This window comes from Poecilia formosa, unplaced genomic scaffold (genome assembly GCF_000485575.1).
Source record: "Poecilia formosa unplaced genomic scaffold, Poecilia_formosa-5.1.2 Scaffold18, whole genome shotgun sequence".
Classification (NCBI taxonomy): domain Eukaryota; kingdom Metazoa; phylum Chordata; class Actinopteri; order Cyprinodontiformes; family Poeciliidae; genus Poecilia; species Poecilia formosa.
This window is the reverse complement of record NW_006799957.1, coordinates 499,488-522,597: the sequence shown is the minus strand read 5'-3', so window position 1 is coordinate 522,597 and position 23,110 is coordinate 499,488. Positions and strand designations below refer to the sequence as shown.

The following is a 23,110-nucleotide window of genomic DNA, read 5'->3' as shown; positions in this document are numbered from 1 at the left end:
CGATAAGGGAGAGGGACCAAGAGGAGAGCCGCAGTAACCCGGAGCTAAGTGGTTGGCTTCACCAAAGGCAAAAATATAAACAAAGGCTGTAAGATGATATTGTATGACAGTATCGATATATCCAACTGGTTGGTGAGTATTTATGTGTTTGTCTGAAAGGAAACAGTAAAAAGAGATGGCCGCTGAAGAGTCTGAGAAGGTACTTTCTTTCTGTTCCAGCAACAGCTGATTAAATGGGAGCCTGCATGTAAGTAGGTCACTCATCAAATGGACTCAGATCGTACGTAGCCAGTGTAACATTTGCAGAGCTGTCCTTATGAGCGTGCGTGAGGTAACAGCCAGCAATCACGAGCACCATCAGTCTGTAAGAGGAGCACCAACAGAGGTCTGTTGACCTCTCCACATCTCTGTGGGTTTCCTCTTCTCTGTCACTTCTGTTTGATCCCTATCAAGGTCACTGTCATCAAATGATTCAGTAACATAAAAGAGTCTGTGGGAACATGTTACAGCAGAGAGGATGGCATGGAAAAACAAAACAAAAAGAATGACTGGGAGCACAGACCGTACATTAAGATGATCCAATGTAATCGGCTTGTTTTGTGAGCCTGTGTGTTTTGTAAAAAATTAGCAATCTACACTTTCAGGGGACAAAGTGTCCTCTTTTTACAATGAATCACTATTTTCGCCAAACAACTCCGCTGATAGCACTGGACATTTTTAAATTACAGTGTTGCTCTCATAATGGCCCTAATCAAGCAGCAGCCTTAAACAATCCGCCGCATCAACCCTCGGACAAGAAGGACACATAAAGAGGGATAAAAAAAATGTTAATTAATATACATGCATAATAAAGAGCTGTTTTAGTATGGAATACATTCAAGTCATGTAATTAAGCTGCTGCTGAATGCATATTCAAATGAAATCACATTAAAATAAAATGTTATTTGCAAATTTAACGGGTACAGAGTGCCAAATATGGGGAGAAGAGTGTGAGAAAGAATTTAAAAAAAAATCATTTATTACGTACTATATTACGCAGTTTGCTGCCAAATGCAACATTATTTACTACCAACAAGTAAGTTTAACACCTGATACAATCCTGAGGACCTAGAAGTGTTGCTGGCAAGAGGAGATGGTTTTTACATAAAAAGCTGTAACAACTATTAGGTCATTTTGTTTCACCTTTTCCAGAGAAACTAAAGACAAAGTGGAATCTCCAACAGAATGATACAATTACTGCTCTGCTGCAATGGTTTTGGCATTTTTTTGTCTTCTTCTTTAGAGGGAAAATATCAGTAGGGATTATTCTGGAAACTGATCATGGAGACGCAGAAGACAATGGATGGATGAACGGATGAACTGATGGATGGATGGATATTCAAATTTAGAAAATATGTACAATAAGTGGGTATTAAGATGAAAATTTCTATTACATTAAAATAACCTCAACAGAACACAAATATGATAAGTCTTGATAGTGATGTTAATGTTTTTGATCCTTTCGTTCAGTTAGTTCCGGTTCATAGACAATGCCTAATATAACAATTATTTCACCAAAATATTTAAACAATGCCAACTGTTAAATGCAGTCAATGCCAAAGAAATTAAATTCAGATCAGCATCAGCCAGAGATTAAATTATATTTGAATCAATTCATTCCAAAAGCGACGGTAAAAAAAAAAAAAAAAAAAAAAAAGAGAATCATAAATTCAGCAATAGAACATGCAGGAGAAAAGGAAGTAACAAAAATGCCCACAAACATCTAAGAATTTCATATTTAACTCATTCACATTATTGCAACTCAAAGATGTTTAATTACATGATGAAAACTTAAATGTCCTCCTACAGAGGCCTGGGCGATAAACCGCAAATTAACAAACACTGAAATTTATGACAATAACCAGTGTCATTTTGCGGCATTTTCAGCATTTTAAAAAAAATGAAAAGTAATTTTTGGCTGTGCATATATCTATACAAGATGCTGCATTACATGTACAGTCCTTGCAGTGTGACTTTATCCCATCCAGTCTGTAACAAGAAGTGAAATAGACAATGAAATTGAGTAAATTGAGGATATTTCAACTACTGAAGCAGCGGTCACAGAGCTGGTCGAGGAGGAAGGAACAGCTCATTCCCAAATTAAATGCAATATCAGTCATTTTGGGTTCAGCAGGGACATTGGAAGATAAGTTATTTTATACTTCTAAGCATGTTCAATTGTGTTCATTTGTTCAATAACTCTTAACAAGTAAAAGCACACATTTTCTTCATTTAATCGCAGGTGCTGTAGTTTAAAGTCCATTAAAGTGGCAACAAAAATAATTGCAAAAAACCAGTCACACCATCAATATAACCGGCTGTGAAGCATTTACACCGCCCTATCACATTCCTTATTAAAAAGGGGGTAAGGGGAGTCGATTTATTGTTATTGAGGTGACCTGCTCAATATATCATGATATTGATTTTAGACCATATCGCCCAGCCTTGATCCCACATGTATGCAGGCCCTCTGCCTGTCGCCCAACCCAACCGTTCCTTCAGCGCACACATCATAAGTTTCTCTCCTGTTGCTACAGGAGGATTTCTCTTGAGCCAACAGGAGATTCGCTGTATGCAGTCACATTCTCAGGCTTTACCACACATGTGACAGCAAGAAAAGAGAAGAAAAAAAAAAACTCAACAATGCAGCTGAGATGAAAGAAAAAAATGTTGGCTGGTGGATTCCGAGGCAAATTAAAGATGGTGTTCAGTTTATTACGTAGCCTTCCTCAGAGCCAAGGAGAGCGGAACGCCACAGAGGTACCATGTGAGCCTGAAATTGAAAAACGTGACTTCTCCTTCCACTTTTTATGAAATGCAAATAATTTATCCACCGGGGACCTTCCTCAACCGAAATGTTCTCCATGAAATTGGATGCTGCACAGTAACTAGTTTTTGCATAAACTGATGAATGATCAGAGGCAAGATGTGCAGCACTATGTTTGTCATGGCTAACCCGACAGTAAAGACTGCTTATTAAGCAAATGAATGGAACATGTCCAGCTGCCAGACTCCAACCATGGCAATCCACCTTTTCTGCTCGGTTTTATTTCTCTTTGAGATGCAGAAAAACAGTTTGATGAAATAAAAAGAGACTTGCAGCAATCTTGTGTTGCTTGACAGAAGTGTTAAATTTAGAGGAGCTGATTTTTGTGCTGCAAGGTCGAGATGATTTTATGGTTCTGAAGCTTGCCGCCGTCACAAACCAGCTTAGAGGCCACAAATAGCTATGTGGGTGAAAGTGAATCGATACGTGACTTTTCATTATGGTTCCATTTCCCAGTAACCCGTCTGTTCAGAGGACTGGCAGATAGGCTGGAAATTGAGACTCATCAAAGACCTCTTCTGTGACAATCAGCAGGAAACAACAACTTGGATTGTTTCAAGGCAAATGTACCATCTATGTATAGATTTACGACAATTTTTCTTTTAAATTAGTCTAGAAATATTTAGGAAAATGCTTATTTTATGGTTCTGGTAAAACATCCGCGTAAAATGTTCCAAACATGATCTAAATATTGTAATTTCCTGTTTGTTTGTTTTTTTATTTTGCTTCTATTTCATTTGGCTTCAGCTGGAGAGAGATTGTGAAGCTGAATAAATAGTTCAAAGTGAAATGCCCCCACTCAAACATGTATTACTGACCATTTCCTACCCATGACTAACTGCATGATTAATTGCATGATTAAAAGAAGGAGAAAGCTTTGACCTTAAAACCAGACTTCCTATGATACAAACGCTAAAAGCTTCCTGATTAACTTCTATTTCAATTTTCTGTCAGCACACTCAGCTCTTGTCGCTTTTTACTGAACTGTTTACTAGACGGTACTTAAAGCCCACTAGAATATAATGGATGGGCTACAATAAAAGAAAACTAGTAAGCTTCAAGTAGAAGGATCTTTATATAGCAGATCCTTTATAATATTTGTATTGTGCAAATCCCTGGTGCCTCCTGATGTGCTCCGTTTGATTTTTCTATTGAGCAACTCGTCTCTGTTCTTGTTCTAAAACCAATAAGTAATAGTATAAAGGGAATTGATTGGGTGGGATTTCAAGAAAACATGATGTTCTGCTTATAGGGTTCCCTCCCCCAACAACAAATTAACAAAAAGAAACCAATTATTAGATCAAAACTTTAATATTAAGAATACAAATATGTCTTTGCTTGTTTGAGCTGACCATCTGGTTCTGTTGTGCCATTTTTACAACTTAATTTGATTTAACTTTCCAAATTCAGTCAAATATGGAAACTACACCATAGATTATGTGGAATAGTTTTTGATAACTACATTACGACACATTCAAAATAAAACAATATGATCAAATTAGCTTTAGATGTACCACAGGGAAAAAAAAAATAATAAAACATCCAGAATTTTCTTTTCATTTTAAAAAGTGAAGCATAAGAGACGAGGAGTTCTTTGTTCATCTTCTTTGGGTGTGATTCATTTCCATCCTTCATGCTGGGTGACCTCCTTTTCACCTCCTTAAAACTAGCCAGCTGTTTTTTATTTATTTATTTATTTATTTATTTTCCCACTGAAGCCATTTTTCATTTCCAGCGAATCTTGCAAATTGATTTAACATTGTCTACATTCAATTGATCTAATGAAGGATTTTCTGGAAATATTCTTCTGCACAAGAAAAACTAAAATGCCTAATACGCCAGAACATATGACTAATGGCTTTTTAGCAGTTCAGTGTTTGTGAGAGTGTGTGTGCCGCAGACACCCAATTTGTACAAGCTTTTGTTTAAGCTTTTCACCGTAGCACGATGAGTCAACAGCAAGATTTCGGGAAGTGCAGCCCTTCATGACTAATTATACTCTCTTGCTTTTTAATTGAGAGACCAATGAATGCATATCCGTCCGATACATCCGGATAGCCACTACTGATTGTAACTATATTCTAATTAGCCAGAAAACCCATTCATTGTCTCACAACTATTGTATCTACGCTTCATTAAAACCCACCTTTATTAAATTCAATTATGTAATGTATAATTATGAGCTTCCTTTGAACTTCAGGAGCCATTTGTAACGCGGTGCACTGATGGAAAACCACATTTGGAATTGGGAGGATGAGGTTTTAAAAAACAGTAAGATCCTTAAATTTTAACATGTCTGAGATTTTTATTGATTTTCAAAACTTTTTACAAAGGAAAATCTGAAAAGTGTCAGTACCTCAAAAAAAAAAAAAAAAAAGTCTGGTCCAACCAATCGACTTCAAAACTTAATAAATTAGTAGTTAGAGTCCAGACAGACATATTTATTTCTCAATTTAAATTCAGATGTTCTGTGAAAATCTCAGAGGTTCATTGGAGAATGTTGGTGAACAAACAATCACGAAAACCAAGTTTTGGAGAAACAGGGTTAAATTATCCAACTACATCACAAACTTTCTATTCAGTGTTACAAAAAAGTGCTTTCAATCTGCCATTTGAGAATGGAAAGAGTGTGGCACCTAAACCAACATGAAAACATTAATCAGAAGCAGATAAGAGGTCAATATAAAATGTTGGCGCTGCAGAGATCCACAGCTCAGGTAAACCTGTCGACAGGTCAACTACTAGCTATGAACCTCATTAATCTGGTCAGGCTGTTGACTTTTGGAAAGAAAACGAGAAAAATAAAATCCAGATATAAAGTTTGCAACAAGGCATGTAGGGGTTTAAAAAAACCCCAGCTTAAAGCCTTTAGGCCAACTGTAAAACAACATGTTTACTTCAAAACTAATACCATGAAAACACCAAATCAACTGTAAAAATTGTTGGTAGAATTAATGGCTTGATGCAATCTGCTGGGTTTCCTTAGAGACATTGTGAATTGGCGCCATATAAATAAGGCCGAGTTGTATTGAATTCTGCTTTTGAGATTTGAGGGCGTTTTTTCAGCAGGACAGGGACACTGCTCTGAAGATTTATAGAGCTAGCCAAAGTGCAAATCTAGCTGAAATAAAAAGACCCAAAACATTGGAAGGTTCAGCATCCAGGAGAACAAGAAACTTAAATGTACAACCTTCGAAATGACCTAGAAACCAACCCAGTTGAGAAGTTTGGGGTTTTTGGTGTGAAAATTGAAAATATTTAATACAAATGAATAATTCTGCAAGACACTTTATATGAACTCTGATCAAAAACGGTGGAAAGTGAAAGAGAACAGACCACATAAATCTATCTCCTCCAGGGGAGACGACACACTTCAGCACAAAACCAAAAACATTTGGGTGTGTGTTTTTTGAGAGAGCTACCTTTCCCACGTAACAAGAGCCTGTATTAGTCAGGACTTGCACTGCATTTCTGCTTCCTCTCTCTTTCCATTCACAGTAGTCAAGTTGCAGAGTGGGTAGACAGAGAATAATGACGTTGAGCATGCACAACAACTGCTTCCCGAGGAGAGGGCCCCAGGGAGCATTTTTGCAGTATTATGCAGTCAGCCATAACTAAAACATCATTACCACCCCGTTCACAGTCCGGAGTAAGAGTGCAGACTGGAGCAGAGAGGAGGCGGATGGACTTATGAAGTTAATGACCGTTTTTATTACCAAAGAAACTCCACTGGCTATTTTCTCAGGTAATCACAAATTGTTTTATTTTATGTCATTTAGTGGTCATTTTCAACACCTTAAGAATCACTCTCACCATCTGGAAGAAAATCATGGGAAAGGAGAGAATGAGTGGAGGAGATGGAACCAAGCAGTTTTTGATGAATGTGTAAAATTACACAATCTAACCCGCAATGATAATAATTAAAACTCGTGAACTGATTAAGAAGTAACCTAAACACAAGGTTAATTGGTGAAACATATGAATGGGATAACTGGAAGAAATAGGCTGCATTTCATGCTTTCACATAACCCAATATGAGTTTGAGAAAAATGGTTCAAGTTGACAGAAAATGAAGGAACAAATCATCTCTGGTACATCACCAATATAATAAAATTTCATAATGACACCATAAAAATGTTCCTGCTCATGTGCTACAGACGCAGGTGCTGAGGGGGAGAAGTGAAAAGTTTCCTAGATTAGCAAATTAAATTGCCTCCTTCAACTTTTTAGAGTTTTCTTTTTGAGGAGCTTTTTCCTGCACATTTGCAACAGATAAGTTAAAAATCTCAGTGTGAACAGCTGGGAGCAGTTATGCCATTTAACCAAGGTATCATAGATGGGACATTTGTTTCATCCACCCAAACAGGTAAATAAAACATTCCCCAAAGCGATCATTATGCAGAGTAATGTAAATACAGCCATCATATTAATCATTCTGTGTCATATGGTTGATATTTTTAATGCCTCTTTACCTTGAATTTCATTGATTTTACTAATGATCAATAAAATAATTATGTATTCTAACTGAAGCTGTAAAACAATACCATGAGTCAAATGGTACTGAAGTAATTATGCTAATACCTTTTTGTACTCTCACTGTATTTAAGAGTGAACTTTTTCATAAAGTTGACAGTTTTAATCTGTTTTTATTGCTCTCATACTGTAGTCCAGTCGTCAATTTGAAGAACCACTTTTGCTACAAAATAAAATCTGTCTAGAGTAAAAAAGACTCTGATCACATGTACTAAATAAAATGTTTTATTTTAAAAAGAGATGGGAATTAAATTTGGACAAAATTCTAAATTTAGAAAAAGCTTGAAGCAAAAAACAATAAATTACTTTTATAAGTTTTGGTGCCTTCTATTGCAGATATTCTAACAGATATTGCATATAAGCATACAGAAGAACTGCAAAACAGTCTTTTTTTATTTTTTATTAAGACAACAGTTTAGATACTGTGACAAACTCATTAATGCACCTATTTACAAATATTATTAGAGTTGCTATGAGTTCTATTATTGGTTAAAAGTGTTTGATTACATAATTGTACCTGCTGTTTAAGCCCACGGATCATTAAATGTGTTTATATGCCATTTTTAATTATTGATCTTGGCTTAATAAGAAAAACCTTTTTGAGAATTTTAATAATAATTAAGAGTGGGTGCCGATTATTTTCCTGCAAATATTTTGGATTAATTACCTATGATATACAACTGGTAATATAAAATAGTTCCTGCTTGAAATGTTTTTTTTTCTCTTCACAAAGATCTGTAAAATTATTCTCACCTTGCTTTTTTTTCCTTAAAAAAAAGCTCTTTTGTTCATTTCTGCACGCCTGAACCAGCTATTAGCCGTCAGCCTCCCTGTTGAGCCATTGACTTTCTCCTGCCAGAACTAAAAAGCAGTATTTAATTATGCACATACAAGGAAAACTAGTCTCTCATTAAAAACTACAGCAGATAAACTGAACTGACACGTTAATGAGGAAGTTGTATACAGAAATGGAAAAATTGCAGAGGCTAAAAACCATTGGGTGAAGTGGAAGGAAATAACCGCTACCTGGTAATGATAATTTAAGCAGTTGGACTATAAGAATTACCATTAATAGTGCCCAGTAAAAACAAAGTGCTCTGGCAGCTTAAGTAAACACTATTTAGCTCATCTTATCATTAGAATTGCACCTGCATTTTAACTGAATTCCTTAAATAAATAAAGGCCACCTTCCCTTTAAATCTGGAATGCATTTAATTTTCTTCCATCCCCCTTAAACTGCTCTAAGAAGCAAAAAAAAAAAAAAAAAAGCCAGTTAAGAAGAGCTGAAATCGTTCATATTTTCATGTTTATAAAGTGCATAGTGCAGTGATGCAGCCCTGCGGACATAAACCCTTCCACCTGGTGCATTGTGTCCCTCGTCCGGGTTGTAATCTCGCCGTGTAATGAAGGTTGTAAATCAGCACCTTGGACAGCGATTTCAGTACCAGGGGATGGCGGACAGCAACAACAGCTGACATTCCTCCTTACTGGAGCTACCCTGCATCACACTGATGACTAAACAGAGTTATTCAGGCTGTTGCACAGCTAGCTTAGAAGAGCTATGATTCAAAGAAAAGGGGGAAAGAGGTTGAGTTTGTTTCTGTGTGAATGACATCCTATTTAAGAGATATACTGCTGCTGCAGAGTGACAAAAAAAAAAAAGATATGCTGAGAAGAGGGTGAGTAAGACGCAAATTTCTCCCTCTAACAGTCCCAGCATGGCTGAGTGAACATGCATAGGTGATATCAAAGCACTGAACTAAAACAAATTAAGAAAACGGCTGATTTTAAATGGTCTTGATGTTTAGATGGAGCTGCAGAAGTGATGAGCTGCAAGCACACACACTTTGCAGCACCTTTAGCATTTGCTCAATAAGAACATGGACGTTAACTTCAAAGTACACATCAGCACATACATCCTTAAATCCAAAACAGAAACAGGACACACACACACACACACACACACACAGCAATGCACCTCCAGTTTAACACTTCAGGATGAGCCTGAAAGGCTGTGTGTGAAGCCTGGTAACCTGGCCTAGAAGTTTCCAGAGTCAAACCCTTGCTGTTCCTAATTAATAACACATTATTGTAATTCCACTTATAAAAAGCGAATGATGTCTGCATTAAGTTAAATATTCATGGTCCCAGAGCTGGTCTATTTTTATCATTAGCCCCTCACAGGTAGAAGAGCCTGCATAGTGACTGTTCTCTCATCCGCAGCCTGCCTCTTCAATGCATTCCTTGGAGTCCAGGACTGACAGCCAAAGGAAGGCTTGTGCATGACGAAGAGCGGGAGAGATGAAAAAGTGAGACTGCAGCGCAGATCGATTCGGAGAGCAAAATCAGGCAAAATGGGGCAGAGAGGGAGACGAAATGTTTCACATTTACTGTACAGTTTGAGGAGAACGATGTGTCAAGTAAAACCAGACGACAGCTGACGACGACTTAAACCTGTCATTGTGATTTAAAGTATATCTGGCAATGTTGAGTGTTTTAGCAACAACAAGTTGAATGTCCAGCAGGCCTGTGAAGGTGAGCATGGTCTGCTTAGCTATCCACACAAACCAGCAGAACCACAGGTTCGCTCCTGAATCCCTGCAGAGAGTCAGCGGCGGGTGGAGGAAAGGGGATTGGATGGAGGGCTGACTTTGACAGCTGGGGGTGACGGGATTAGCAGAAATGGTGGTTTGGTATCTGTGGTTGTGTTATTCAGTGGGTGTGTGTGTGTGTGTGCGCATGTGGAGATACCAATACAGGGAATATTTAAGTTGCCATTAAGAATTTATTCTCCGCTGTGTGTGCATGTGCATTTATTTGTGTGTATTAGAGCGTGTGTGCATGTGTTATTAAAAGCTTTAACACCCTTATGCTCACAATCCATGCTATGAAGTGTGCACATTACTATTCCTGTCACAACAGCCTTGCAGTAGAAGAAGCAGTGGTGGTGGAGTCAAGCAGACCATCCACTGTAGAAGAAAACGTTGACACTCACACACACCAGTGCTCTTCAATCCAATCAGGTTGTGTGTGTGTGTCTACATCTTGCATGTCCTTTTTTATTTTTCATAAGTAGGACACATTTACTCACTCTCCCTCCATGCTGTTGCATCAGCATGGCACAGCACTGCGATGTGATGCATCAACATGTCCAACCTCCCTGATTTCTCCGAGTGACCGCATGACAAATCTCATCACTCACCCTGGCTCTGCGCTCCCCCGTCCCCCTCCTCTGTGTCGGTCAGGTTGTTAAGCATCCCGGCTCCTCCGCGATGCTCCTTGTTCTGCTGCTGCAGAGCGATGTCGCCGATCGAGCTCTCGGCAGCTCTCCCCGCTCTCCACGCGCTGTGATGCGGCCACAGAAATTGCAGGGAAGCGGCGCAGAAAATGTGCCGGGGATCCTCCTCACTCCTCTTCACTCCTTGCCGCCTGTAGGATGCAACGGAGAGAGGCAGCAGAAGAGAGAGAGGAGGGGGGGGGATTTTTTTTCCTCTATGTGGATCCTCCTCTTGACGTCTCTTCTCTAGCTTGCAAGCGTGACTCTCTCTGTTGCGCTCTCTCTCCAGAAGGAGGAGGAGGAGGACGGGGGAGGAAGAGGGAAGGTAAAGCTGCAGGAGTTTGGTGTATGATGGAACGCCTCAAAGCTGCGCATTTGCTCTCCCTTTTTCGTTTTCCCCTATTTCCTTTTCTTTGTCCCTTTTCCAGTTTTTTTTCGCCTCCGTTTCTTAATATCACTCAAAACAACAATATTCTCAGACGATGCTGCTCTCTCGATGTAGGTGCCAAGCTGATTGCATATTCAAGTAGTTGTGTGATTTCCTAAATATCCACTTTTGTCCTTTTTCTCTACCTCCTCCTTCTCATCACCTCTGTCAGACAAATCTGTGATTGAAGTGAGCAGCCAGTAGCCTCACCGCTCTGATGTTCTCCATATACAGATGTGCTTCATGGTTTGGCTTCTCTTTCTCTGCTTTGAAATGAGCGACTGCACTCACTTCAAATTTAATTTCAAATGCAAATTGACTTTTTCTTTTTTTTTTCTTTTTTCCTTTAGGAGAAAGACAAGTCAAGAGTTATGATAAACATGGAAAGCCTTGTACTCAGACGTGCACACGCAGATTAATCCAGCAACTGGTTATCTCAGTCCTTCTTTGGAGCATTTAGTTCCAGCTGAGAGGACCGGCGCGCCGTATGTTGGCAGCTCAGCTTTGGAGCCCCGCTGGAAATTAGACCATCCTCATTTTGATCCATGCAGATTCCTTCTGATCTGGTACACGGTGTTCTGAGAGCAGAGAAGTGAGCAGCATGAAGACGCTGGATGAGTGGTTCTGTGTTTTCTGCAGCGGTTCTGTTTATGTTGAATGCATCTTGCTTTTGGTCATGCTGGCATTGATGCACAGAGTAGACTGCTACCACGAGATGCAGAATGCAACCCTGGACTCCCACATTTGTTGACACTGTATGAAATATAACCAGTTTCACAATGGTATAATAATTTCAACCAACAATCAAGCCTTGAAGCTTAGTCATAAGTTTTTACTCAGATGTTTGTGTTCTCCTTCTGCAGTTGTACTAACCTTCATGCCAGATGTGTGAGCAGCAGCAGGAGATCCAGACAAATTAAATTATAATATTGAAGGTAAAATGATCCTTTGAATTTGCAGAGCTAAAGCATTCATGCCTTAAATCTCCTGCTCATCATGTAAATGATGCAAAAATATAGATTAAAACATCTTTCACTTTGATGAATCTGTACATGTTCAAGATGTGATATTAGATTATTTCCATTAGTTTCCTATAGTTTTTTCCCCCAGATATATAATGCATAAGGGCGCTCCATCATTGTTTTGTTTTAATACTTTTTCACTTTATGTTTCCTCTAAACAAACACCGATCCACTTTTTTCACTTCCAATACGATACAGCTATCTGAGGTTCAGCATCAGCCGATACCGACCCAGTCCAATTCAGAAAAGCAGCTTAAAATGTTTCTTTTTTTAAACACAGACATACATGTACCAAATAACAAATCCATCTGATAACTCTGCAGCAGTACAAAACACCAATATCTTCACAAGGTTGGCCAAACGTAATTAATTTGTTCAGTCTGTACAATTAAGAAAATAACAGGCGATGTAAAATAAATAATAAAGAAACTGAAGCAAATAGACTGAATAGATCTACCCTTATGTCATCTGCTTGACTGATTGATATGCTGTTTATATTTTATATTTCACATAAGTTGGTTGTAAGAAATAATTTTTTGAGCTAATGTTGCGTTTCTATATCTCACTGATAGGATTCAGAATCCATATAAAATGTGACAAAATTGATTTTAAAGAATTTGGAAAAATAAACCAAATCTGCTGTCTGGCAGCCTGGTAACTATATGCAAAGCACCAAAACAAAGAGGAAACTACAAAAATGAAAGAAATTCAAGTAGCCCACCTTCTTTGAATGACAATATTGTTTTTTACCATGTGAAAGGTCTGCAAAATGAATATTGAACACTTTGGAAACAATGCATGCACAGAGCTAAGCTATAGCATAGCCAAGGAAAATCATTGACCGAATAATTTAAGTTATTCGTATCTAAATAAAAGCCCATCAAGTGCATATATTAGTTGTCAAGGAATACATGATTTTTATCATATGATCTTTGTGATATTTATTATGCTTATTTCTTAAATATCTCATACAGTGCAAAATATCCTAAATTGAGCAAGTAAAGCAACATGACAAAAAGAAAGTAGTTGAGGATGTAGAAGAAATGCCCTGCACATGCTGCTGCTGCAATACTGCATCACTACTGCAGCTGTTCACATCTCTCCCCAAAACAGAGTGTAATTATCTCTGCTGATGTGTGTGCAGGTGTACATCGTCAAGAAAACAAGAATCAACTGGAGCCACCGAGTTTGTACACACAGATTGATATTCAGTGCAAGTTAGCTGACTCAAATGAAAATTTATTTTGCCCTAAACAAGCTGACGTTAACCAACTGACTGCCAAATCTCTGTAATATTCGTTGATTGAGACGGACGGATGGCCGGCAGGCAGCCAACAGTTAATCACATATTTTATGCTTTACACGGTTGAGCGATATTAGATCCAGTTTGATTAAAATGACCTTGAAATCAACTCTTTTACACCTAATGAGTTTAAGGGTGTTTAGAGAATAATGTTTAAAACACATTATGAAAAAAAGAAAGGTCCAAAGTGTCTCCATGTGAGCAACAATAAACTAATCCTATCTGCAAATGTTTTAGTTTTTGAACCAAAATCTTGCTTACATGTGTCAAACTCCAGTCCCCGGGGGCCGGTGACCTGCAACTGTTAGATGTTTCACTGGTTCATCACACCTGAATCAAACGGCTGATTTATCTCCTCAGGATGCAGTTAAGTTCTCCACATTCCTGCTAATGACCTGATTATTTGAGTCAGGTGGGCTGTAGCAGAGATACATCAAAAAGTTTCCGGACACTGGCCACTGAGGTCTGGAGTTTGACTCGTGATATAAAGGACAGCTCAGAAATGTATCATACAAATAATTATCCTTGATTTTTAGGGCTAAAATTGGAATAATATGGTTTAAAATAGATAATAAATAAATAAATAAATAAGTTTACCAGCACACTGACAAATCAACATTTTAAATTCAATTAAAAATAAACTATTTATTCCCAGGGGGCAATTACAAGAGGCACATGGAGCAAGTTCAATTCGAAGAGCAGCTTTTGACCTTGCTACTACAAAATAAAATATGTGCAGATTGATTTCACAAATATGAACTAAATAAAGGATTTTCAAATCTCAGGAAGAAAACAAAAAACAAAAACAAAAACATATTTGTTCATATTTGAGAACAAAATGAGTTATTTAACTTTCAAAAAGGAAAGACAAACATTTTTTGTAGAATGAGGTCAGCCGAGTGAGCCATAAATATGGAAAGCAAAGAAAGAATAAAGAATATCGTTTGAAAACCAAGAAACAAACTACTTTTAAAAGCTTTGTATCATTGTATGTTCTGTGGTTATAGATATTCTAAGAATATACAGAAGTGCAGCTAAAAAAATCATTTCCCATTGGCTATTTAATTAACAACATTTCTTATTTGATTTTATAAGAATAACAGTGGAGGAGCCAAGAAGCCACATGTCTCCACAGGTCGCACATTTAAACTGATCAAACTATGGCTAACACATTCAGGTACGGATCTAAAATGTGATGTTCAATTACTAACTCTTAAAAAGAGATGCTTGAGAACACAAGTACAAGATTTAAAATTCCTGTTGGTACTCCAGTCCATTGAGTGGCAGTAAAAAAAAACTTTGATTTAATTTGCCAGCTGCCATTAAAACAAACAACAAAGCAATAATGTACATGTTCAGCTGGACCCAAATAGTGCACCAAGTAAAAAGCTGCACTTTTCATCATTTCAGCACCTGATGCCAAGTTTTAGTTTTCATCCCATCAAAATATTTCTTTAGGCACTTTCCTATTGTGTTTGCAAATCCGATAACAACGCTAGTGGAAGAGAAGAAAGGCAAACAAAATACACAAGTTACTACATTATTCGATGACCTAAACACACACACACAGTTTTGTTGTTCAATCAATTCAAACAAAACAAAGTTTATGGGAAATAAAATTGCCAAACTTTGACATTTCTTCCCCTTCTCGGTTAAATTTCCCAGTGTTAGAGTTCCGGTTTTCTCAGACTGTTATTCAGTGCACAGACTGCTGACTCATCCAAGCTTCAAAAAGGCGCCCTAAATGACATGGCTTGTTGACAACTTATCAGTATCTTGCCCATAAACAGAGTCGTGTTATTGGATTAGCACAAACCCTTACAACAATGGGACAGTGCCAAGAGGAAGTCTTTGGTACTGGGTGAAAGAAAACATACAACCTAAAGCAGATGGATGTCATAAAGAGATGTTTGTGAAACTATAAAGCTTTTATATGACCCGGCGCTTTAAATCGAATGTAATAACGACAGAGTGCTGACAGCAACAGTGTTTATGTATGTCTCATCTGAAGCTGCTGTGTCCTTGCATGATTAAGTGCATTCAAGCATGCTTTTAAATGTTATTTGATGTTGCTGTGTATTTCCCAAGAACACCAAATATTCATTAGGAGAAAATTAATCAGAAAAATGTTTTTAAGCCACTGAACGCTGGCTCAAATGTCCGACGGCTTTGGCAAAACCCTCAGCAGAGGCTGGACTGTATAAAATCTGCTGATTTATGCTGAAGTACATGAAGCTTTAACAATGTTTGCTTTGATCAAGAGCTTACGGGTAAAGCAGGAACACGTCCGCAATGCTTTTAGAAAAGACAAGGGAGAAAGGAGATTCAGCTGCAGTGACTATATGTTGTTATAAAAGGGTTACAAATGTTAGAAGGCAGAAGATATTAAAAAGAAAATAAGGCAGGTTGGAAATTAGATGAGATTTGATCAGAAAAGAACAGAAAGCCCAGCTTGTTTGTGCACTTCTCTACAAAAACATAAAACACTGATCTAGCTGCATTTCGGTAAATCTGATAGCAAACATTACATTGGCTGATTTATCTGACAGATTCCAACTATTCACATTTGCAGTTTGTCAGTCTGGAGGTATTTGTCGTTTACAGCAGTGCTGTGCTGCATCGCATATTTTATTCTTTTTGGCACCATAAATGAACTGGTTATTAATATTGTAACACAGCATTCTGGGATGCCTGAAAATGGGAACAGCCTTGATTTAATTATGGTTATTAAAAACTCTGCTGGAAAGTTTATGCCTGCAGTTCTCAGACAGTGGTGAGGATCAGTGACATCACAACCAGACTGACTCCATGAACCTGCTGCCTCAGATGAAGGCAGCTGGCTCCCAACTGAGAGGCCTCCACTGTGCCACGAAAATAATCAAATAATTTAAAAAAAACCTGGAAAAACCAAAAGAGGCAGAATGGCAGTCTGTGAATAGAGGAAAGCAAAACCCAAAGGAGGGTTCAGGGCCTCATAAGTACTTAAGTTTATGCTTCCATAATATAACGTTATATTACACCAGAGCAGGGGTCTTCAATCGGTGGCTCTCTGGACCTCCCACAACGGCTCTTAATAATATTTGGCCAAAAACTATAAAGAATAAACAAAATTTTATAAATATAGACATAATATAGACAGTGGCGAATTTAATAGTTTTCCCATTTTTTATTGCATTTCCACAGCAGAATGAAAATATGTCTCTTTCACTCAAATTGTTTTACATTTTTAGCTTGCTGTATGCTAGTGCAAAGTAATTAACATCTCATATAAAGAACATGGATGTATTTACAAAGTATCCTAAGACTGAAAGGACCTTCTAGTGATGTCATTTTAAAAAAGAGTTTTCTTAGCATTTCACCTTGATAAGGTAAAAGTTATGTACGCAGCACCTTAGGCCTTAAGGGAGCGCCAACAGATTACACAGAAATTATAAAATGTACTCAAGATACAAAAGTGGGTTTTGAAGTTGAGATTAAGACGTGATTTTTTTAAAAATTCTTATTATTATTCATGAACACAGTAAAAATATTTACATTTTCTTCCACACCTCACTTAAAATCTGACTATTTTAAAATAGTTATTCATAAATCATAACAAAATGTATTTTTATATGTAGCCTTTACTATGATGAAAACTTCTACATCATTCATATGTTTGTGTTGATGATGCAAAAACAATTTCAACATAATTTGAATTAGCACAGAATATTTGTAGATTAACCTTTTTATTTCAACCGTTATTTTAGAAAAAGCATAAAATGTTGGTATATTTAGAGAATATAAGCAGGAAAATTCAGTTTCCCAGGTGTGTTAATTTTTTAAAACCTTGACTGATACAAAGGTTCTGTTCCAAATGTCTCATTACAGTGGACCTCCTCCTGTTTGCGGCTCAGTATTCATGGATTCACACATTTTTGCTGAAAATGACTCCAAGTTGGTTATGGAAAGTCTGCCTATTCACAATTTTTTTTTTTTTTTGTGGAGCAAAATATTCAGAAGAAAATGATTGTTAGATGGCACAAAAGTGCTAAGACACTGTGTTTCTACTGTGCCTATTCATACATATTAAATTATGTTTGGTGTTTAAAGCATTAAAATAGGCAGTAATGAGCATTTTAAAAGGCAGTTTCAAGTATTTGCTGGTTTGAGCTCTTCGTGAACAGCTGTGGTCCCTAACTGCTCAAACTACTACGGGTCTGTTGTACTCAGAAATACACCACCTATTTCTAGCATCAAAGTCTAAAATGTTCTCTGGACTTTGTTTTGTCAGTGACTCTGTTTCTCAGATGAATCTGTAGCGAGAATTGATGTGTTTGACGTCTTCTGGTTGGACTGATCTTTCTCCACGCACATGCACGTGATGCAATGATCACTTCACACAGATAAAGGTTTTTAGGGGAGGCTTTGAGTGCGTGCATCGCGAGTGTGCAGTCTCTACAACAAAATCACATCACAGCAGACCTCAGTTCCAAGCAGATTGGTACCAGAGCTTCACACTGCAACACATTGTTTCACTGAACAATGTTATGCTGCTCAAGCTGCTTCAGATATCAAAGGATGAGATAGAGCAAGGACAAACTGTTCCAACCTGCAGTCTCTGTGACAATGCCTCGTCTCCTCTTGTGGCTTCCTGGCTTCCTGCCAGATCATTATGGTCTGTCTGTGCACCTTCAGTAGCTGACAAGGGCATACCGCATTTTTACACAAGTTTTTGGCAGAAGAAAAAAAAACAAAAGATATGGACCCACACTTGAACTTCAAGTGGGAAAAGAGACAAAGAGATAAAAACACAAGGAATAGAATTCGCAAACGAGTTCAAAGCCTTTAAAATCTCACTATGACTATTAAACACATTTAAAGCTTTATTTGATCCTAGAGACGAAAGCTGTTTCTTTCAATAAAGATCACTGGGTAATATGACCATTGTACAGGGAATAAATATAAATAAATCTAGTTTCCAAAAAGATCCTCATAAGCTAAATCTGCAGTGTAGGACCAAAACACATTCAACTGAAGCAGGATTATCATTAATAATGTAATGTGTTTTTCTGTTTGAGCTGTTTTTAGAAAGAAATATGAGCATATCTTTAATTGTGTGTGTCTGATTGGCACCAAGTCTCATTACTGAGCCACAGTGCAAAAACCAGAGAATACAGTTACTACAAAACCGAAGCACTTGTGTTGAAGGGTTCAGCTTGATTAGATTTTAGCTTGGCTTTTCTCTCTCTCTCCCTCTCTCACCTGTTATTTGATTAGACTTTGCTCAAAGAACAATCCAATTATCTCCTACAGCAAGCTCAATGACAAACACAAACATATCCGTACATGCATGCAGAAACGATACTCCCCGGGCGACTTTTACTAAACTATTAAGCGAGATGGGCGGAAGACAATTACCTGACTTAGCCATGAACTTTGCTCTGCGAAAAGTCATGGAAAAATAATGAACGCTATTCAGCAGACTAGGGAGCCCGTGACTACATCATTTGCCATGACACTGCTCCTTCAAATCTAAAGAGAATCTCTAATTTATTAAATGTAACCCCTTATTTGAAGTGTATTCCTCTAAAACCAAATCTAATGCTTTCCTTGAAATACAGAGATTCTGAAGTTTGAAAGAACAACAGCCTACTTTGTTGTATTTTACTAATTTGAAGCTAAAATAGAAACAGGACAGAGATCACTTCAGCCCAATTAACCACATTCAAACTCTAGCAGAATATTATCACAATGTGTTGTTGAGAGCAGAGTTTGCATGTCTGAGGTGTCAGAGATTTGCTTGTGTTGTGTTGAGACCTGCAGGGCCAGCAGAAGTTGTTGGCCCTCAGAGTGCCTGTCAAGTAATTAATCTGAGAATAGCCGGGCAGTCCGGAGAGATGAGCCACCACATTTGACAAGGCTTTGATTGTGAGACAGGCATCAAGATGTAAGGGCGATTCCCGTAGCCTCGGCAGGCGGAACAAGGACATCAAAGTGGTCCAGCAATGTTTCAACACAACACAGCAAGGCTTTTCTTCCCCAACATGTTTATCTGATAAGGCCTGCTGTCTAACCACAGATTGTTGTCTTTCTAAGACTATAAGCTTTCTTTCGACTGCGCTTACCATCACTTTCTTTCAGTGTTTCTATCGCGAAACAAAAAGCAAACAGATAAAGTCAACAGCACTCTCTACTCTCTACTGTGCCTTGTTAGGAATGCAAAATGTGTGTAAAACTGTGCAGATCTAGATCTAAAATTATAGCTCTTGATAAAACACTAGGAAAGAACCATATATATCAGTACTGTATATCGGCTGATGTTAGTGATTTACTAACATAACGGTATCGTTGCAAGAATAAATAAATACAAAACATTTTAGATGAGAAAATAAACAATTTTCTTGCAAGACAGGAAGCTATTTGTTTTTTTTTAATTAATCTACAAACGTCAAATCAGCCATTGAATCAATATTTTCACCATTAGTTGAGGTCTGCTGTAAAACCCTTCCTTTACCTCGAAAAACTGTATTAAGCACTGAAACGTGTTGATATGTTAGTTTGAAGAAAGAAGGAATACTAAAAGGAAAAATATGTATATATTCTATGGCTCAGTTATTAGTACAGTAAACACAAACCTACATACATGTGTCATGTAATCTGATGCAGAGAACTGAGTTTTTCATGCTTACTCTCCGTTTCAGGTGACTGATTCAAAGCCTATATAATCAATTACGTTGAGTTGAAATGCTTTTCAAAATCTGTTTACCTTCTAAAACAACTTGACAATTTGTGCATTATCAATAAGCTGAACTGAATGATGTGAAATTATAAAGCAAAGAAAAATGAGGACTTTCACAAATGTGAATCATAAAACCCACAAATCGACCTCATGAGATTATCCCCAAAAATTAAATGAAGATATAAGTAACTGAAAAGCAAACTTTGACTTCAACTGTAACTAGATCAACAATGTGGTTTACCAAAGACTGATTTTGATTGTCATGAAGGCTTTGTCATGTTGTTTTAATTGTAATTGTGTACAGTCAAATCAGCGTTGGTTGTGGTTATACATGTCTGCCACCGATACTTAATTAGTAAAGAGCTGAAAAACTGGGAAATAATATATTTAATTATTCTGACATTCTTATACAAAAATACATATTCCTATCTGTCACTAGAGTTTGTAATATGGTTTGTTTCTCCCTTCGTTTCCTGGACTGAGCTGCACACACAGATTCATCACTCAGAAAAACTCCATTTGGTGAGGATCTCTTCTTCTAATGTAGCACCTGAATTCAATACTGAAATCAATTACTGACTCCCATCCAATTACTTAGGATTCAAACAAACAGCTTGTTAAGAGGAAGCCGGGTTGCAGTCTTTTTGTTCTTATTTACTTTAAACTTGTCTGTGTTCATGCACAGCATTATGTTCACTATTTTTGGTTCTTCTAATTCAAATCTGCTGAAAACAAATCTGTTGCAAGTCAGCATGTTCATTTTATGCATTTCTTATATGAAAGAGGTTTAAAAAATCATGTAACAAAGCTCTGTGATTTGAATTAGAAGCTGTTATTTATCTTCAATCACCCATAAAATATCACCAGTGTGTGATAATTTACTGACATGTTTCCAGCGCAGCTATCTGAGAGAGCACCTTCCCACGTTAGGAGAAGGTGAATCTGACAGAACAACTTGAGCGGTGCTGGGAGGAAGTCATCACTGAAACACCCCTGAAGTGTTAAATAAAGACAGCAAAGAGAAAAACAGCAGTGGATGTACCATCTCCAGAAAATAAACAGCACACAGCAGAGGTTAGGATGCGGCGTGAGCTAGATATATTTTTAGTGTCTCAGATCAAGAGTACTAAATTTTGTGGGTACAGCGTGTACATGGAGCACGCTCTTTACATTTTCCCATCTCTCCATAAATTCACAAGCAACCTCTTTTTTTAAAATTATATTTCATTTATTCCATGGAGGAGGAGGGGGAGCACGAAGAGGAAGGAAATATGACCCAGTTTTATTTTCTCAAAAGAAAAGAGATGTATCAACAGGGAGAGAAAAAAAGAAGTGAGAGAAGAAGATGAAGAGGATGAGTGGGGAGCTCTGGCCTGAATGAGAAGGGAAAGAAATAAGGGCGCATTTCCATAGATGGCTCCATTAAAAACATCACTGTAGTTAAAATCTGAATACTAAAAAAACAAAAATGCTTGTTCTTATGCATATAATTCATGCTATTTTCTTAAATCTTGGGGGGAAAAAATGCTTTATAAATTAAGTCTATTTTGGTACAACGGATCAACATTTCCAATGTGGATAATCATCAAATACTTGCAACAAAAAAAAATCTACTCTGACAATGAAGACATCCCCCCCCCATTACCTCTTACATGTTCACCAAAATAACTGAAAACAGCATCAAGGCTGTTCTCTCTCCTGAAGCAACATACCAAAGATTTTTGCTCTTGTACGGTAAGCTGCTTTACAGCTGAGAACATCTGCTGACATGAGAGAGGAGACGCTTGACTGAAATGATAAGGGGGCGGTTTATCCGGTGCAACACAAATCATGTTTCGTCTTCACAGAAACATAATCAGAAGGATCATGTTTTTTTTAAGGAAGCTGGAGGATGTGTGTTCCACATTAGTTGAAACAACAACAAAAAACAATTTTATATGGTTCTTAATTAGAGCACATAAAAATTATTGTGGGATTATTTGGGAAAATTAAAAATGTATGCATGACAGGATTTGAGTGGGAATTAGGAAGTTATGTAACAATGAGAGAAAAGGGTCATTGTAGGCTTAAGGGTAGTTGAGCTTCAAGGGATTTTTACAGCCTTTCAACCTGGTTGTGTACTAATTTTACATGTGCCTGGAAAACTACAACAGTAACTGCAATAATGTATGCCAACCTTATGTGCGACTTATCTTAATTATCGGTGGAGCTGAACATCTTGAGTTAATGAAAGTTTTTGGATGTCATTCTAAACATTCGGACATTAACAGGTTCCTTATTTTTAGACTTATAACCACAAAAGATTGATGTCCAAATAGAGAAATAACATATTCAAATCCAATATTTTTTTTTTATCTTATTTTGGTTTTAGTTAATTAACATCTCAATCTTACCTTAGACAGCATTTCTTTATCTCAAAAAAACTCTTTAACCAACAAACAAAGCAGAAGAAAAAGACAAACCAACCAGCCACTGGAGCTACTGGTTAGTAGCTCCAGTGGCTGGGAGCCACTGGTTGATGAAAATGAAGTAAACTTACTTTATTTTCTGTGCTTCCAGAGTTAATGCATAACAAGTCAACAAGCGCACAACCAATTGAAACTTCAGACGTACCTACAAAACTGTATTAATTAAAATCAGACATAAAATTAGGTGATAGATATCAAATTGTGATTTTCATTACAATTTCAACAGGTTCAATGTTTCAATCACAATGGACTGCTTGGATGCAGTATTGGGTGGGCTTTAATTTTTCAGCTGTCATCCATTCAGGCTTGGCTTGTCAACAACATAATGGGGAACATGGATGGACTCTTTGCTGCATTTTTACTATATATATATATATATATGCCGTCTATATTTCATGTTTGCCTTTTATTGTGGAATTCATTAATATCATTAATAAGGAAATTTAAATATATCAATTTTTTTCCTTATGTAAAGATTTATTAATTTATAATTAAA

The 23,110-nt window shown here is 37.3% G+C and overlaps 1 protein-coding gene across 4 annotated transcripts in view; it reads right to left on the bottom strand.

The window, feature by feature from the left end:
* slc12a5a (solute carrier family 12 member 5a) overlaps positions 1 to 23,110 on the bottom strand; it is a 158,527-nt gene that overhangs the window by 92,560 nt on the left and 42,857 nt on the right. Inside the window, exon 1 of one of the 4 annotated variants that reach the window (XM_007546867.2) lies at positions 10,602 to 10,834. The exons of 2 other annotated variants lie outside the window; for them this stretch is intronic. In XM_007546867.2, coding sequence (XP_007546929.1) covers positions 10,602 to 10,656 — 55 coding nt within the window. In that variant the 5' untranslated portion in view covers positions 10,657 to 10,834. Of the gene's footprint in view, positions 1 to 10,601; positions 10,835 to 23,110 lie in introns of those variants that run through there. One more of the 4 variants, XM_007546868.2, reaches the window with a different exon arrangement.